Here is a 17,826-nt window from a genome sequence, read left to right on the forward strand (position 1 = left end):
ACCTCCCCCTCTCCCATGTCCCCCCAGAACTGTCAGTCCTGTTGGTTTCTCCTCCAGATTGTTTATCCAGCCTATCTTATCTAGATAGACCTACGGAAATAATAACATGCACAAAAACGAGATAGAGCAAAACAAAGCAACAAAAGAAAACAAAACCAATGACCCCAAAAAAAGCCTATAAATAGTTCAAGGACCGTTTGTTGACCTTTGGGGGTATTTTCTGGTCGAATCTGATGGGGTACCATGTCTGGTCTCAAAGGGTATTTTTGGTATTCCCTCAGGACTTCCTTGTTCTGTTGCCCTTGCTATTCTGTTGCACGCCCTTAGTGTTTTTCCTCGGTGTGGTGGAGTCAGAACAGGCACAGTTCCCACACTGTGTCTTGTGTTGTCCCCTGTAGGGCTATGGGTCAATGAGGAATGTCGTGTCTGATAGTGGGGCCGGTCATACGGTCTTCTCTGTGCATTGACTGCTCTGAGCAGGGATATCATCCTCAAGGCTTGGTGGGTCAGGATGTGCTCCATTCTGTCTTCCTCCACCTTCATTTGCTCCCATGTGCTCTGATCAGACATGCCCATCTCCCTGAGCTGCAGTTTCACTGCTGTCCTCTGAAGTAAATTCTTCTGCGGAGAGTGGCAATATACTGTGTGTTTTACCCTTGTTTTCTCATAACCCTTGAGTTTATACTATTACCATCCTCATTTAACAATTGAGGAGCTTGACTCAGGCACCCACTGCTGTCAAGTCAATTCTTTCTTATAGTGACCCCATATAGCATTTCCGAGGCTATGTAAATCTTTCTGGAGCCAACAGCCTCATTTTTCTCCTGCTGAGTGGCTGGTGGGTTTGAACTACTGACTTCCTGCTTAGCTTACTAACTGTCAAAAATAATTCCACTTTAACAGTTCAGATAGAAGGATGCTTTGGGACCAGCATGGTTGACCTTAAGTGATTAGGAGAAAAACTTTTCTTTGGGGAACAAACTTAGAGCTCTCCAGTATCTACTTTGTAATAAGACCTACTCTGTCACCAGTGTCTTTAGAGGAACTTATGGTGTTTTTAGGAAGGTATGTACTGGTTACCCATGAATTAAAAAGTGAGCATCAGGTACATTTCAGAATCAGTAAATATTGCAGGCATTGCATTATTGGAAAGATCTCTCTGTAAGAGGTAGCATTGCCGTGATTTACTTGATATGGCTTTTATAGGCATAGCCTTTTTAACTCTCGCCAATCATTTAGGTCACACCCTATATGCTGGGTGTATTTTCCTTTTCCCTGATGGGTCTGGGTAAGAGAAGGGATGGGGATGTGCTAATAGAATTATATGATACAGTTGTGAGTGATTGTTAAAACTCTTGCAGCTGTCTAGTCAATGCTCACTCATATCGACCCTACTGTGGATTTCTGAGACTCAATGGATAAGAGTAGAAAGCCCAGTCTTTCTCTCGAGGAGCTGCTGGTTTTGAACTGCTAGCCATGCTGATTGCAGCCTAACGCGCAACATGTATACCACCAGTGCTCCTGGTGATTTTTAGCAGGGCAAATTTGATTCCAAAACTTGGAACTCAGATGCAGGTATTCATCAGTTTTGTCATTCTGATGGGCTCAACAGCACCAGTTGTGAGGATGGTGCAAGACCTTGTGGTGTATCCTGTTGTACGTAGAGTTGTTGTAGGTCAGAACTGACTAGATGGCACCTAAAACATAAACGAGTATAAAATGAGCATCTCAGAAGTGGGAAGGGAAGATTTAACTGGAATGAAGCTCATCGGTTTTTTTTCATTAAGCTGTGAAAAGTGGCAGAGGAGTGGGAGAGGAATGGCCGCAGCACAACCTGAGACAGAGCTTCCAGGCTCATGGAACAGTTAAAGCTGAGTTCCTTTTTGCAAGTGGCTCACTTTCGGAGTGCTATACCTGTGGGCACTTAATAGGAGGAGCTGGGTCTACTATCCATTTAGCTAAAACCTTAGCCTGTGAGGCTGAGGGCCACAGAGACACCTGTGTGTGAGCATGGCTTAGAAGAGACTGCCCTGATTGTTAGAACTGTATGGTGAGCATTTCTGAATCCTGAATTACAATTTGTTCACTTCCCTAATGAAACCCATAATCGTGAGTATGGTCTGTAAATTCTAGGTAATCAAAGCAATCAATGCACTGTTGAATCCAGCTGAGAAGGAGAATGCACTGTGGGAGGTATAGCTGGTATCAGAATTGATAAAGAAGGGTAGAAGATGGAGGCATGTCTGACCTCCACTGTATATGAAGTTGCCTTGGGCTGGTGTTAGGTTTGATTCTCTTTCCCCCTTGCTACAGTCACAGGTTAAACATTGCCCCCTCCACGCCATTGTTTTTACAAAGATGTTTGGGAAAAGTGTCATAGAATTTCTGGATTTTATATAGAGTTTGAGGGTCCTGGTGATAGAGTGGCTAAAGCACTTGGCTCCACACTGGAAGGTCCACAGTTGTAACCTGCCAGTGTGTTCCATGGTGAAAATGGGGCAGTCTGCTTCTGCAGAGATGTACATCCTTGAAGCCCTGTAGGGCAGGGCAGGATCACTCTTTCCTGTAGAATCACTGGGAGTCACAGTGATCTCAATGGCAGTCGGTTAGTGGGTAGGTGGAAGTTACAGTGAGAGGAAGTGCAGGAAGGCACTATCTTAACAAAGGTAAAAATAAAAGCACATGAATGAGATGTAATGGGATTTTTATAGTGGCTGAAGCAAGACAGTGATAACCGAAGGGTTGCAGGAAAGTGGGGTGGCAAGTGGGCAAATAAAGAAGAGATCTGAAACTCAGGGAGAGGAGTTTGATCTTATTCTATAGCCTCTGGTGAGCGATGGGAAGTTGTTGAGGCCGTTGTTGTACGCAGTGACTTGTGTGTAAGTTTCTAGTTCTTCAACAGAAAGGATATCCAACCTAGAGTATTGTTTGACTCATTACTTAAGTCTGAACTGTTAGTACCTGTTTTTGAAGTCCCATCAGTAACTATAAGGAAAGAAAAAAATAATAATAATGTAGCAAGAAATTACCCACAGAGGTTTTGTAATGTGTGTATTTTCTAGAGAAATATTGTCAAAGAACTTAATTTTGAGTCTTGTCTCATATTTCAATTAAACATCATTCATGTACTAATTCCTTACTGTAACAGGTTAGTGTCAGCTATATTTGGTTTCAGGCCTTGATCATTTTCAGTGGATGAAAGACATGATATTTGCAAGTCTTTTCAAAGGTCGCTCTGTTTATTCTGCCCTGTCTTGTACCAATCATCTGGCAGAGTTGAGGGAGGCCTGCTCTGTGAGGCAGCTTTGTATGGATTATAAGCTGAGTGCTGCTGTTCCACTGAACACTGAGCTGTGGCATCTAAGCAACCAGGCCTTTTTGCTTTTTTCAGAAACCGCATTTGTTTTGCACATGATTTAGGCATTAAAGTTGTAATTAAACTTAGTAAACAGCTGCTTAAAATAAAGTATTGCTTTAGAAGGCACTTTTTTTTCACTTTGGCAATCTTTGTTTTCATTTCATGCCACACTCTACTTCTGTATAATTATGTAGATAATTCATGCTTAAATGTGATAAAGCAGCCTCTAAAAGTTTAATATTCAACAGATTTGTGTGATGAACTTGTTTATGCCACTTAGTGTATTTGGGGAGCATAGTTTTTCCCTAAAAGATCAGAATTAATGAAAATTTAATTTAAATTTGATTAATCCTAGACTCTTATTAGCCCTAAATCAGTTAACCCAATATCAATTAGCAATCTGTTATTGCCTCTGGAAATAAAAGTTTAGAACCTTCCCTTCTTTTCTTACTCATTCATCTCTTCTCTTTCCCTCTTTTTCTATGTTTTCGTTGACTTTTTGAACCAATTTTTAATTTCCTTTATGAAGATGTTAATGTTTCAGTCAGTTCTAAGGAAGCCATTTCAGTATATAGAGAGATGGTTGTGTTGGAGACAGGAATCTCTTGAGAAAACAATTTTCAAAAAGGACTTAAATTCAGTCTTTGAATATTTTGGCATCTGACGAGTAAGTTGTGTGATTTAAATACAGTGCTTTTCCAGGGAGTAGCAAAAATGAGATAACAATTCGTTGAAGATCCATAAAGAATTGTAGTCACAATTAATTTGAAAATAAAACTTACAGATTATCTGTATAATTATGATAGATGTAGAGTGTGGCATGAAATGAAAGTATGTGTTCACTTAAGTGAAAAGTGAACCAATAACTTACAATATATTGCCCCCAAATCAAATTGGTTTCTTTCAAACCCTGTGCCCTGCATTCAACTGATTTTTCAGAAGCATATTACCAAGTCTCTTTTTCTGGCATCTCTGTTTCTTTCATGAGGTGCCATCAGTTGGTTCTGACTCACAGTGACCCTGGGTATAACAGAATGAAATATTGCTCAATCCTGAGCCATCCTTATATTTGTGGTTATGTTTGAGCCCATTTTGCAGCCACTGCTTCAATCTGTCCCACTGACGGCCTTCCTCTTTTCCATGGATCCTCTACCAAGCATGATGTCTCTTTCCAGGGACTAGTCTGGCACTTTATAAGTATGTGAGACATCATCATGCTTCTAAGGAGCATTATGGTTGTATTTCCTCTGAGACAGATTTGTTTACTCTTCTCTCAGTCTGTGGTACTTTTAATATTCTTTACTAGCACCATCATTCAAATACATCAGTTCTTCTTCAGTCTTCCTTCTTGTGTCGAACATTCAGATTTCAGTTGCACATGTCCCAATTGAAAATACCGTGCCTTGTGTCAGACACACTTTAGTCCTCAAAGTGACACCTTTGTGCAGCAGATTTTCCCAGTGCAACATATTTAAATAGTATGTTGTTTAATTTGACTGCTGTTTCCATGACCATTGATCGTGGATCCAAGTGAAATGTAATTCTTACCACTTTAATATTTTTCTTTGTTTATCATGTTGTTATTTATTGGTCCAGTTAGGATGATTTTTATTTGTTTTATGTGAAAGTATAGTCCATACAAAAGGCTGTTTCTTTGCTTTCATCAGTCAATGCCTTAAGTCCTCACTTTCAGCAAGCAAGGTTGTATTATCTTCATAGCACAGGTTATTTATAAACTTTCCTTCAATCGTGATGCAGAATTTATCTTCATATACTGGCTTCTCTTGATTACTTGCTCAGCATTCCAATTGAATAAGGATGGTGAAAAGATACAACCTTGATCCACAGCTTTTATGATTTTAAGCCATGTAGTATTCTCTCGTTATGTCCCAATGATTGCGTCTTGGTCTGTGTCTGTTCAAAATGCATGAGCACAATTTTCTGGAATTTCCATTCTTCACAATGTTAATTTATAATTTGTTATGATCTGCACAGTCCAATACCTTTGCATAATCAGTAAAACACAAGACATTTTTCTGTTTCTGCTTTCAGCTAAGATCGGTCTGATATAAGCTCTGACTATCCCTCATTTTACATCCTTTTTAGAGTCACGCATGAATTTCTGGTAGTTCCCTGTCAATGTACTGCTGCAGCTGTTTTTGAATAATCATCAATTTTACTTGTATGTGATATTAATTATATTATTTAATAAATTTCAAGTTCTGTTGGGTCAGAACTTGGAATGGGCATAATGGATCTCTTCCAGTTGGTTGGCCCATAGCTGCCTTGGCATAGACTAGCGTATGAGATCCAGCCCCACAGTCAAATGGCAGTAAGGCACATGGGGCTCTTCTCAACCCTGGAATCAAGAGAGAGTGAATGTATTTCCATAGGGGTTTATGTAATCATGAGGTTTGCAAGCCTCCTGCAGGCACATTTGCAATAGAATGGGCAGTGTCTTAACTTTGGATGTCCCTGGCTCTCCAGGGAAACACCCTGTGATAAGTATCAGGCATCAGCAGGAGACCTTACTACTCCTTGGGTGGGACAGACAAAAGAATCTGATTGCTCTTAAAGATAGGCATTAATTAGCTGCATAGGGAGTAGCCAGGTGTGTAGGAGACATCTCTATATTAGCATTTTATGGAGGGCTATTATGGGGACCTCTTTCAGACTGGTGAATGCATATTGGGTTTTACTCTGTCATGGAACTTTGGAAGTCTTCTTTCCCTAGGTCTTCCAAGCCCTGTGGTTAAAAGCATAGAGATGCTTTTATGTATATGTACCTACCATATACATTCCCATGTCCTCACTTTCCCCCATAGTGAATGCTTCCAGTGTTGCCTCCACTTATTGAAACGTTTAGATTGGTTCCTGGAGCTTTGTTTTTTTGCTAATGCTTTCATTGCAGCTTAGGCACCATCAGGTTTTTTGTTTTGTTTTATTAATACGCTACCTCTTACAACGATGGAATATTCACCAACTCATTTTGGTACAGTGATTCTGTGTCACCCTTCTATCTTCATTTGATGCTTCATGCAATATTTCACCCACAGTTTGTTCAGTTGGTTAGTGAGCTGCCGAGTACATTAACTGTTTCAGCCCCACCCAGGGATTGCTTTATTATCGGAATTTGAAATGGTCTTGCTTTATCTCTTGACATCTCATTGCTGTGAATTTGTTACTTATCTTCTAGGCGCACCTATGTTGGCAGTATGCCTGGTCGTATAATCAATGGCTTGAAGACTGTTGGAGTTAATAATCCAGTGTTCCTTTTAGATGAGGTTGACAAACTGGGGAAGAGTTTACAAGGTGATCCTGCAGCAGCTCTCCTTGAGGTAAGACTTAGAAAAACCCAGTCTGTATTTACACTTGGAGACTATGGACGAGAACAGTAATATAGTCATTGGGTGCAGGTTTAGTTATGGGAAAGGCAGTTGATAGAATGAAATTGGAAATAATTTGTTATTTAAATTGAAATGTCTAGAAATATCCTTTCTTTTTTCCCCCTGATAATCCCTATTTCTTTTCCTTTAAATCAAATAGCTTAACAAAATTTTGTACATGCTTATTGTTTAGAGATCGTATTTCTACAGGCTCACTATAAAACACAGCAAGCAAGTCTCCTTTGTAGAGCCATTATGTCGTCCTTCTATACATTTTATTCTATATAATTTGCCCTCTGATTAGTTCTAATCTCAAAGTTAGCATAGTTATACTGCTATTGGTTTTTTGTTTCATTTTAGTTTTCAACATTATCTATTGACTCGCGCCATAGGAGGTGAATTTGTTTTCTATCTTGCCTCTGTCCCTCTGATAGCATTTTTATACTACCATTTTAATGTAATTTTACTGAATATAATTTTACTAGATTTGTTGAATTATTATTGATTACAAAATATCTTTAGAAAGTTTATGAGAAGTGCATATTATGAAAAAATTCTGCATGGATTTCAAAAACTTTTTGCACAGAATAGCCCCATAATAACTTGTTAAAGCATTTCTAAACCAGCTCTAGTCAGGCACTAAGAAGGATAAGACATTGGTTTGAGAAGAACCCTGTCAGAGTACATAAATACTGCTAACATTGGACCAAGAACAAACATCAAATTTATGGTGAAGCTTGAATGGAAGAATTGTGAAATCATTCATGCTTTATGAAAAGCTTATGGGGATAATGCCTTAAGAAATCAGCAGTTAACAAATGGATAACTCCTTGTGTTAGGCTGAGTTGTCTAGAGAAATAAAACCAGGGACGCACATATATTTCCAAGAAAGAACTATATTTAAGGAAGTAATTTTATATCAAGAAGGCATCCTAGCCCAGTCCAACTCAAGTCCGCGGGTCAGATGGTAGTCAGAGCCCTCTTCAGATCCATGTAGCCAAAGGTCAATAACTCAGGAAGGTGAGGCAGGGTAGAGGAAGATCACTGGCTGGTAAGTGCAGAGTTACATGGATCCAAGGTTGGTGGAAACATGGAGTGGCGCTGACAGCCAGCCCGCCGAAGTTGGCTCCTCAGCCCCACATGGGGCTGTCCCTGGGGGCAGACACAGAGGCCCAGCAAGAAGGGAGGGTGAAAGGACAGAGTGAGAATTTCCCAACATCTCTTATAAATAGGCTTCAAGGAGGCATCATCAGACTGTGTGTGACCTGATTGATAGGTTGAGCTCCATCCCTACCTTTATCCAGAAGTGTCTAATTGACATAATCCTTAACAATCATACTCCTATTAAAAAGAGATGAGACAGTGTTGAAAATAAACCCTGCAGTAGCAATAATCCATATCCATTTGTGAGAAAACAGTCTTTTCCATAATTTAAGGAGATTGACAGCAGCAGAAACAATAGCCAATACAATAGACATCTCAGTAGATTCGGTTTTCCCAATTCTGACTGAAAAACTAAAGCTGAGCAAACTTTATGCTCAATGGGTACCAAAATCACCAAGTCCAGATCAGCTGCAAAGGAGAACAGAACTTTCTATGGACATTTTTTTTTAAGTGGGATCAAAATCCTCAAACATTTCTTGGAAGAATTTTAACAAGATGAAATATCACTTTGTATGATCCTGAAGACAAAGGGCCATCAAAGCAATGGCTACCAAGAAGTGGAATTAATCCAGTCAAAGCATAAGAGAACAGGTCAAGAGCCAAAGTCATGGCAACAATTTTGTAGGCTGCTCATATTTTACTTGTTGACTTTTTGGAGACGCTTTCAATAGTGTCTGTTTATTGGGAGAGTGTTTTGAGAAAGTTAGCCAAAGTGGTAGCAGAAAAAGGCCTAAAAAGGCTTCACAAGAGTCCTCTCCCACAGCAAGGTTTCTGCTCGTTTCTCTCATCAAGTGAAAAAGGTTGTCAGTTTGAATGAGCATCCAACTTAGAGGCCTGACTTGACTCCTCTCTATTGCTGTCTTTCCTAATCTTTTAAGAAAAAAATGTTCAAAAGATGCCAGTTTTCTTCAATTACTATAAGAAAAGACTGAATTATTTTCATGATTGAATTCTCAGGACTTTTCGTTCTTTAAAGGTGGACGGATTAGCTGGTATCATCTTATTTTTTTATGAACTTCTGTAAGTCTCCTTGAAAACTTACATTGTGATTATTGAAATGCTTTTCACAATTGAACCCTCTGGTAAATGATACTGCTTTTATTTCCGGTCCTTCCCCCCCACTTTTACTTTTTAATTCTGCTTACTTAATAATTTTCTTGTGTCTTTCTTTTTTATTTTGGACTTTTACCAGTTGTCTAAATCTTTTTTTTTTTTTAATGGGAGGTTTTCCAGGGTGGGGGGGGGACCTGCTAGACAAATTCTAAAAGAGTGGAAACACTGTCTGAGTCTTCTTTCAAGACACTCAAACACTTTAGGTCTTCAGTCAGCTTTATATTCCGTAAGTCTGAAGTGGCTGTTTTCGATGTCTGGTCCATAGCTGTCTTCCTTGGATCCCCCTTCACCTCTTACCATATTAGATTTCTTTTTCTTTGTATCTTGTTTCTTCTTTTTTGGCTTAAGCCTGCATATTTTTATGATATTAATCTCTTAATAGCTTTCGGAGCATGGAAGGTAAAGGCTTTCTGATTTGACATATCTTAGCATTTCTGTGTTCTCCTCATACTATTTGATTGATAGTTTGGATATAGACTATACATAGAAATAATTTCATTTTGAACACATTTCTCCATTGTTTTCCAGTTTCCAGTGTCGGTGTTGTTAAGACTGAAGCCACTGTGATCCATCCATCCTTATCCTTTGTGATCTTAGGAAAGTTTTAAATTCTTCTTCTTATCTTACTCTTCTGACATTCTATAATAAAGGAACCTTGGCATAGGTCCTGCCTTATCTATTTTTCTGGGCTCTTTGAAGATTCTCTGAGTTGGAAATATCTTGTTTTTCAGTTCCAGAAAATATTCCTGAAGTCTTATGATCTTCACTAACCTGGTGTTTGGGTGTTAGATCTTGGATTTTTTTTTTTTTTCACTTCTAACCTTTTATCTCTCTTATTTTTGCTCTGCTTTCTGAATACTTCATCAGCTTTCAATTTTAATACTTCTTTGAGTTTGCCATTTCTACTACCATATTTTTCATTTCAAATAACATATTGAGTTATCTGCATATTCCTTTCTTAGTATCTTGCTCTTGTTACATAGTTGTGATATATTTTCTTATCTTTTTGAGGGTTTTTTTTTTTAATTCTCTTTATGCTTTGTTATGTCTCATTCGGTGTCTTTTTTTCTTTAAATCATTTTATTAGGGGTTCATACAACTCTTATCACAATCCATACATGCATCAATTGTGTCAAGCACATTTGTACATTCATTACCCTCATCATTCTCAAAATATTTGCTCTTCACTTAAGCCCCTGGCATCAGCTCCACAATTTTCCCCCTCCCTCTCCACTCCCTCCTCCTTCATGAACCCTTGATAATTTATAAATTATTGTTTTGTCATATCTTACATATTAAAGTGTTTCTGTAGAAGATTTATAATTTACATTTTTCCAGTCATATTTAATAGTGAAGAATGGAAATGCCAATGGAGGCTATGAGCATATGAGTTACTCCTGTGTGAACATATGGGTTTATTGACTGTGAGCTTTACAGTAGGGTCATCTGAGTAGACTGAGCGGTTAAGGAACTTCCCATGTCAGTAACTTTAGGCTTTCTTCTTAGACTACTCAGACTATTCTTTGTAAGTCTCTTGTCTTGAGAATGAAACTTGGCTGTCAACAATTTGAGCACCACATGGGCTCTAGAGTGCATTGCCACATTAATATCCCTGGTGTTGGTCTCAAAGGAGGCCTGGTGGCATAGTGGGTTAAGAGTTCACCTGCTAATAGCAAGGTCAACTGTTTAAAAACCACCTGCTGCTCCACGGGAGAAAGATGAAGCTGTCTCCTCCTGGAAAGACCTACAACTTCGGACTCCCACCGGGGGAGTTTCACGCCATCCTTCAGGATTGCTATGAGGTGGAATCACTTTGATGGCAGTGAGTTTGTTTGTTTGTTTGTTTGTTTTTAGTTTTTGTATATCCCAACAGAAAGAGGAAATTCTCAAACAGTATCATTGATATTGCGCACAACTAAATTTTTGCTTAGAGAAAAATGAGGCTTTCTGCTCTCATAAAGAGTTAGTCTCATGACTATAGTCGTGATTAAAATTAAATAGATTAAAATCTGGCTTGAAGGGGTAAAACCTTGTCACATATATCTCCCTTTTGATTCACTTTGTGTACAGTCTGGTTTTTAGTATTTTTCTGTGGGTTTTTCTTCAAATAAATGTTTGTCTCCGTTGTGTTTTGTCATTGTTGGTGGTAGTGTTGACTCTGTTATGTATTTTTCTATGTTTTCCAGTATATGAAACCCAGGATGGATGAGTCTATAGAGACAATAACTGGAATAAATGATCCTGGAGGTTATGATGGGGGAGGTGTTGGGGAGGAGTAAGTGGGAAGCTGATATTAAGGAGTTCAAGAAGGAAGAAAATGTTTTGAAACTGATTATGGTAGCAATTATTCAACATTACTTGATATGATTGAACTAGGGAGTAATATGATGTCTGGATTAGTTTCTAATAAAATGGCTTGGTAGAGGGGGGAAAAGTTGGTCCCAGTAAACCACAGGCAGTTCTGTAGGGGTCACTATGAGTCAGAATCAATTCAATAGCAGTGAGAGAAAAACTTTTGTTAAATAATTTTAAAATAGTTACAGCAGTACATAAACAGGGAACTGCCAGAAATTCATGCCATATTCATATTCAGAAAAAAACAGTAGAACAGGGATATTATTGCTAATGTCAGGTGGATCTCAAAGCAGAGAATACCAGAAAGATATTTATTTGCTGTGATTAATTAAATATTCAAAGGCATTCAACTGTGTGGATCATAACAAATTACACATAACATTCTAAAGAATAAAAATTCCACTCTTTTAGTTGTGCTCATGTAAAACCTATACATGGACCAACAGGCAGTATTTCTAACAGAAAGGGGCACATTATGTAGTGTAAAATCAGGAGTGGCGTATCTGGTTTGAATCCTTTCATAGTATGCATTCAGCTTATATACTGAGAAAGAAACTGGACCTACATGGAGAAAAGCACAGGATCTGGATTTGAAGAAGGCTAAGACAACCTGAAATATGCAGCTGACACAACCTGGCTTTCTCTAAGCAAAGAGGACTTGAAGCACTTAACAAATGAAGGCCAAATGCTTCAGCCTTCAGTATGGATTGTACTTTAACATAAAATTCTTCACAACTGAGCATCTTGATAAACAGAGAAAAAAAGAAAGAAAAAAAAAGAATGTTCAGGATTTAATTTTATTTAGATCCACAATAGTCATAGAGGAAATCAAACAGCATTTTGCATTAGGCAAGCCTGATGTAAAAGACCCAATTGAAGGGTTAAAAAAACTAAGTGTCACTCTGAAGATCTGACCCAAGCCATGGTATGTTTGATTACTTTATATGAATTCCACTCGACCTAGAAAAGAAAAATTGAAGAGAATATTGGCCAATAATATTGCATCTATTATGGACTCTACCAACAAACAAATCAGGATTTGAAGTACAGCCAAAATATCCATTCAGAAGTTGAGTTAGTTAATTGTGCCAGCCTGGCCGATAATCACATGTGGTGCTGGTTGAAAGGCGGAGGGATAAATGGGTGGTGAAGCCTCGCCTTTCTAGTTCTCGGGTCTCTTGTTTTGTGATGGTTGCATCGGGTGCAGCTGCCTTAGCAGTTCCCTGCTTCAGCTTGCAAGATGGACTTCCTACAAGACATCCCCAAGGAGAAGCCGCATGGATCTATCCCGATGCAGCCGTGGGTGCTGGAGCAGCCGTGTGGAGACCCCTGCCAGTGCTGAGATGCTTACACGTTCACGGACTCAGCTTTCCTCCTGCAGTCGGCATTATTGCCTCTGTTTTGTGAGGTGAAGGACTTTGTGGACTGGTGTTGGGTATGGGTTAATGTTGGACTTGTGGGCTTGGGCAGCATTGGGTTGGGATGTTTTCATGATGCACATTTTCTTTGCATAAAACTCTCTTATACGTGAGTTGCTGTGGATTTGTTTCTCCAAAGTACCTAGACTATTACAGAAGTGAAGATGGGGAGACTTCATCCTATGAACATGTTAACAGGAGGGATGAGTCCATAAAGAGAGAATCATCGTGTAAAATAAAGAATCTGGGGGAAAAGAAGATGAGCCTCAAGGGCTTCACAGTGGTTTGAGCAGGGTTTTGTTCTGTTGTACCTAGGGTCACGGGGCGACTCAGCAGCACCTAGCATCGACATCAACCATGTTATTTGTGCCCTGGGTATCTCACATAGCTGAGTATTTGACTTCTAACTAAAAGGTTGGCAATTAACTGCAGGATTGTAATCCATATCATCTGAAGTTGAAGGAGGGATTAGTATCAGAGCCTAAATGGTGAGAATACAGTGATCAGAAGGCTGTGGATGACAGTGGGAGCCCAAGAATCATTTGTGGAACTACCTAGGTAATAAGCCTCCAGTGAGCTCCCTCTCTCTACAATTGAAGGGTGGTAGGAAGTGGCTACTCAACAGTGCTTTGGACCGTTTCTCGGCCTTTTGGCTAGGATCAAGTGTGAGCAGTGCTCTGGAGAGATGACTGTAGAAGATCAAAGGCATAAATCTGATATGAACAGTTAAAACTCTGCCCCCCTGTGATGCAGGCTGGACCTGATCTGGTTGTTTGTAATGTTTTGTTTTATTTTTATTTGTATATATTAGGGTGTATATCAGAGATTTTATGTCATTGGAGGGCACTCCCTCGAAGGTGTGTTATGTTTTCCCTATATGACGTGCAGGATTGATGAACCTGTGGGGACAGCAAGTAGAGGGGTTCTGGGAGTTTGGCCAGGTAAGCAGTGGGGATGAGGGATAATAGGGAGATGATGCCAGCCCAGGTAGAAAAAGAACGTTGGGAAACTGATTGTGGTAGAAGCTCTACAAGTCTACTGGATGCGATTGAACTATAGAAGGATATGACATGTATTAAATCTAAATAAATAAGTATATATATTTTTTTAAAGGGTTGGCAATTAAAGTTTACCTATAGGTGTCTCAGAAGGAAGGCCTGGCTATCTCCTTCTGAGAAATCATCCATTGATGGTCCCTTGGAAAACAATGGGACCACCACTGGTCAGTTTGTAGACTACTTTAAATAAATAAACTTTTATTTAAACTTGCAGTACAAATACATAAATATTTACTTTTAATCGTGAAAAGTACAGTGCATATTCTCATCTTGCCCAACGTCCTAGGACAAAAAACTTGTTTTTGTTTTTTAAGTTTCTTAAGGAAATAAAGCCCCCCAGTATTTTGCTAGGGTTGAAGACTTATTCAGCCCATCCTCCTTAGTCTAGCACCTCTGATCGCCCTCTTTACCCTCACTTATGTAAAATGCTATTAATATTCTAATTGAGGTATAAAATTGGGAGAGAAACTTGCTTTGTGGACGTTTTCTTTTTCCCTCCAATTTGCCTAGGCTTCTTGTTTCTTCATTTTTTATCATCTTAGAACAGGATGACCTGGAACACTTGTTTTGTTAGCAAGAAGACAATACATTGTGCTTTGCGTATCACAGTCACAGCTTCTGTATTAGTGATAAGCTAGTCTTAGAAATATAGTCATAATCCTGTTTGTTTAATGAAAAATAGTTAACTATTTTAAGGTATCAAAGCCTGCAGATGATGGTTTGGTCTTTTTGTATTGTATGATTATTCTTTTCAGGGTTATAAATGGTTTACTATTGAGTACGATGAACAGTGAAAGTGAACATCATTTAGGAACATCATTTAAAACCTAAAATCTGTAGGTTTTAAGCTTTCAGTTTAATTTATGCTGAGGCAATTTTCAGATAATATGACAGACTTCTCCTATTAGACATTTAGTCTGTCCATTGAATTTAGGAGTAATTTTCCAATAATTATGTTTCCTGAATTAAGTTCTCCTAAGACAGTTTCACAAGTAAAGGAGATGATTAAGTTCTCTGCCTGTTGGGCTGATCATGTTATAGCATGATGGACTTCGAAAACATTAGACTTGACTGATATTAAGTTATGGAAGGGAAAGATAGTAACGATGATTGCACAACACAGGAATATAATTAATATGACTGAATTATATACTTTAAAGGATAGAATGGCAAATATTTTATTTCATTTGTATATATGTGTATATATTAACCACAATACAATTGAAAGAGACAAAAAGTGCTGTGTCTTCTGATTCGTGAGCTTATTATACCTCTCCATTTACTGAATCTTGTTTATCTTCAGCAATGTTTTATTTACTTACTTACTTATTGATTGATTGTTGTTTCTGACGGGTTTTATCGGTCCTGTATTCCATGTGTCGACAGCTCTTATCTGTACCAATGTACATACTGCAGTCTAGAAGGATTTGTGGTCTAGAACTGGGGTCATGATAGTGGGGGGGGGAGGCATTAAAGAACTAGAGGAATGTTGTGCTTTGTCAGTGCTGTGTTGCATCATGAATGAATCGTCCCATTTGTCCCTTTTGTGAGGGAATGTCCAGTTATCAACAGATGGGTTTGGATCTCCACTCTGATCCTTCTCCTTTACATCTATATAATTGTTTGTTTTTGGTCTTCTAATACCTGATCCTGTCGACACCTCGTGATCACACAGGTTGGTATGCTTCTTCCATGTGGGCTTTGTTGCTTCCCTACTAGATGGCTGCTTGTTTACCTTCAAGCCTTTTAAGACCCCAGATGCTATATCTTTTAATAATGGGGTACCATCAGTTTTCTTCATCACATTTGCTTATGCACCCTTTTTGTCATCAGTGATTGTATCGGGAAGGTGAATATCACACAATGCTAGGATATTAGAACAGTGTTCTTGTGTTGAGGGAAGACTTAAGTAGAGTCCCAAAGTCTGTCTGCTACCTTAATACTTTAACATATAAATATATGTACATAGACCAATGCCCCTATCATTAAATATTTATTTACATATATACATGTCTATGTTTATACCTTTATATATAGCTTTTACCTCCTTGTTCTTTCCTTATTTTTCCTTTTACTTTCTTCCTGCCCTACTCTCATGTTCACCCCTTGTTCGGCTCTCAGTAATTCCTCTCAGCTACATTACACCGTTCAAGCATCACCAGGCACTCTGAGTCCTCCTCACCGTCGATTTTAGATCCCTTGTAACCCTATCCTTGAGTTTCAGCATTGTTTTATAGCTTCAGCATACAGATCTTGTACTTTGTCCAATTTGTCCCTATATATTTATTTCTTAGTACTGTTTTATCAATTTTTGGTTGTTGCTAACATATAGAAAAAAAAGTTTGTTGGTTTTGTTATATTGACCTTCATAGTTCAATGGTTTTCCTTTTACGTATAGGGCTTTTCTGGTCCTGAATTTGTAGTTCTAAGATGATTTGCTAGGCCATACTCTTGCAAGGGGATTAATTAGTCTACTTTGTAAATATGGCATGTAAAACCACCCAATAGAATTGTGACTTTTTCAGAAATTGGTCTGTTACTATGTAAATTAAGTAGTTGTAGTCTACTGAGGGGATTAGTCAGTTTTGCCATCCTGTTAGGTTTATAAGGGTCATTCACTACCAAACGAAGGGCCTGTAGTAAAATACTTTATTTGTATTCAGGGTCCTTGCTCTGGGAACTTCCCAAGGCACCCCTTACTGGCATTTTATGCCTCATCCAGTGCAAAGGGATATGTCAGGCTTTAGCCCATGTGTGCATTGCTGTAGCACACCCATGCCCACTCATCTCATGGACCCAATTGCCACTTCAGGGGAGAGCATACCAACATGTCCTACTCAGATGTGCCCTTTAAATTCCCCTAGTGACTTTCATGGATTCGTTCCTCATACAGGTGTACCTTTAAAAGGCCAGTTTGCCATCGTTCATTTTCCTGACCAGGCAATTGGCCACTACCAACAAATCAGTAATAACCTAAATGTATAGGCCCTCCCCATTGTTCACGTCTTCCAACATGGCTAGAAAAACAGGCCATTTTGCTGACTTGTTCTTGCCTTCTTCATTTAAGGTATTTCCATCTGGTGGTCTTAATGCAACAGCTTTCCACCTCAGTTGTTGTGATTCGTGTACTCTGGAACTGCTGTCTCTAAACCAAGCAACTCTGTCCTAGTCAGCAGAAAGTTGCAGACACAACCAAAACCACGTCTGAAGGAGGGTCAAAAGAGCCTGAGAGCTAGAAACTACTTTCTGTAGCTCAGACATAGCCTGCTGTTGCTCAAGCTCCCACTCAAAAGCAGTTTTCTTCTCATAGTTTTATGGATGGGACTAGCCATATTTCCAAGTATAGAATACACACACAAAACCTCACTGTTATCATGTTGATGCTGACTCATAGTGACCCTGTAGGACAAGATAGAACTGAATCTGTGAGTTTCCGAGACGGTAATTCTTTACAGGAGTAGAAAGCTGGTGGTTTCAAACTGCTGACCTTGCAGTTAGCAGCCCAGCTCCTAACCAGTGTGAGTCCACCAAAATCCAAATAGAGCAATCAACTTGGTCTCCTGCTTAGTCTTGGGAATAGGAAGTACAGTAACTTTTACTTGATTTATAGGTGTCTGTGGGACAGATTCCGTGGGGTGAAGGCCCTGTACAAAGCTGGCAAATCTATTAGATCAATGATATTAGTGACACCAGGTTCCTCACAGGTACAAACTTACTCTGCACTGGGCTTTGCATGTCCAGTGACACATGCACATGCTATGTACACCATCAAGGGATTAGAACAAAAGATGCTGTAACAGCTTGGGCCACTAAGTTATACATCCCCAGAACAAGAAGCACACTTAACAGCCACAGTGTAGCAGTGGGCCAAGAAACATTATATTAGATGACATACCACGTCCCATACCGCCCTCTGAGTAATGGTTTAATAGAAAATTGGAATGGCCAGTTGAAGCATGAGTGTGTTTCACATT

The 17,826-nt window shown here is 39.1% G+C and overlaps 1 protein-coding gene and 1 pseudogene across 1 annotated transcript in view; one reads left to right on the forward strand and one right to left on the reverse strand.

Annotated features, from left to right (window-relative positions):
- Nucleotides 1-17,826, forward strand: part of LONP2 (lon peptidase 2, peroxisomal) — a 175,447-nt gene that overhangs the window by 90,583 nt on the left and 67,038 nt on the right. Inside the window, exon 8 of the mRNA XM_004704690.3 lies at nucleotides 6,555-6,696. Coding sequence (XP_004704747.1) covers nucleotides 6,555-6,696 — 142 coding nt within the window. The remainder of the gene's footprint in view (nucleotides 1-6,554; nucleotides 6,697-17,826) is intronic.
- LOC115870807 lies at nucleotides 9,144-9,189 on the reverse strand (annotated as a pseudogene).

Source organism: Echinops telfairi, unplaced genomic scaffold (assembly GCF_000313985.2).
Source record: "Echinops telfairi isolate 266 unplaced genomic scaffold, ASM31398v2 ScPeMD7_2291;HRSCAF=2852, whole genome shotgun sequence".
NCBI classification, from domain to species: domain Eukaryota; kingdom Metazoa; phylum Chordata; class Mammalia; order Afrosoricida; family Tenrecidae; genus Echinops; species Echinops telfairi.